Below are 1,026 nucleotides of genomic sequence, written 5' to 3'. Positions count from 1 at the left end.
TTTTTTTTCCTTGCTGCCTTAATTTTCCCATTGCTTTCTACCTTCTTTTCGGCTTTAAAACAAGCCTCTCTCATCTACTCCCACCCCCTTTGCAGAGAGCGACCTCAAACTTCACTTCTGATTTTAGTTCTTAAAGAGCGGAGGCAGCAAAGAGATCAACTGAGACGTAGTGCAAAATGACACTGAACACATTTTCTTATTTCAAAAGGCTCTCATTTTACCGATCTGAAAATACCTTTCCTGCCCCTCTTCTCAAGGACTCAGGTCCCCAGGCCGTCACAGTATTTAAGACACAAAGGAGGTATCATGTTGCTCACAGTTCTTCATTTGGTTCTTTGCGGTGTCGTCCGCCTCCCTGAAGCGCCGTCCCAGCCTTTTAAAAAGTCCTCCCGTTGATTAACAACAGGTTGGCGTTCCCGGGAGAGAATTTGTCTTTTCTTAAGGATTATTTGCTCATCCCCCCGCCCGCAACATTCCTTAGGCTCCCCTTTCCCGTTTCATATCCTCGGGCAATCAAGTCCTCGGGGACCGTGGGGTGCCTCTCCCCACGCCGAGAAGAGCCCGGGGTTCTCGGACGGGGGGCGGGGCCGGCGCCCCACAGTCTGCTTCACTCCCTATTGGTGCGAAAAGTGACCGCGGTCATGGAGTGCTCCTCGGTGCGCCGGGTCATGCGACCCTGAGTCCAAGCGGTCCACAGGACTTCCTCTGTCACCTGATAGTCCACAATCCGCACGAGCACGGGCTTGGGCGGAGTTGCGGGGTCCCGCGGCGGGGCTCCGAAGGGAGCGTCTCCATGGCTGCCAGAAATGCCCTTTTTTCCTGGAAACAGGGAAGGGCGGTCGGCTTCCCGATCGTCTCCGGCCTCCTGGATAAGGTCCTCCCCACCGGCCACTTCTTCCCGCGCAGAGTCCCCTCGAGTCCCCAACCATCTCTCCGGGTGCAGAAGAAAGAGCACTTTCTCTCTGACCCAGGGTTCACAGTCCAGGTTCTTCGCCACCGGGCGGTTCTCGGGAGCGCCGCCCCGGC

General features: G+C 55.9%; 1 protein-coding gene across 1 annotated transcript; it reads right to left on the bottom strand.

The window, feature by feature from the left end:
* Positions 1-12: 12 nt before the first annotated feature.
* On the bottom strand, positions 13-1,021 carry CUNH6orf141 (chromosome unknown C6orf141 homolog; the record flags this gene model as incomplete). Its single annotated transcript, XM_029931160.1, has 1 exon — positions 13-1,021. A coding segment is annotated over one exon (414 nt), but the record flags the coding sequence as incomplete, so codon positions are not given.
* Positions 1,022-1,026: the final 5 nt, after the last annotated feature.

The sequence above is a fragment of the Suricata suricatta genome, unplaced genomic scaffold, assembly GCF_006229205.1.
Source record: "Suricata suricatta isolate VVHF042 unplaced genomic scaffold, meerkat_22Aug2017_6uvM2_HiC HiC_scaffold_12245, whole genome shotgun sequence".
Lineage (NCBI taxonomy): Eukaryota > Metazoa > Chordata > Mammalia > Carnivora > Herpestidae > Suricata > Suricata suricatta.
Note: the sequence above shows the minus strand (reverse complement) of the source record. Positions and strands in the feature narration are given on the sequence as shown.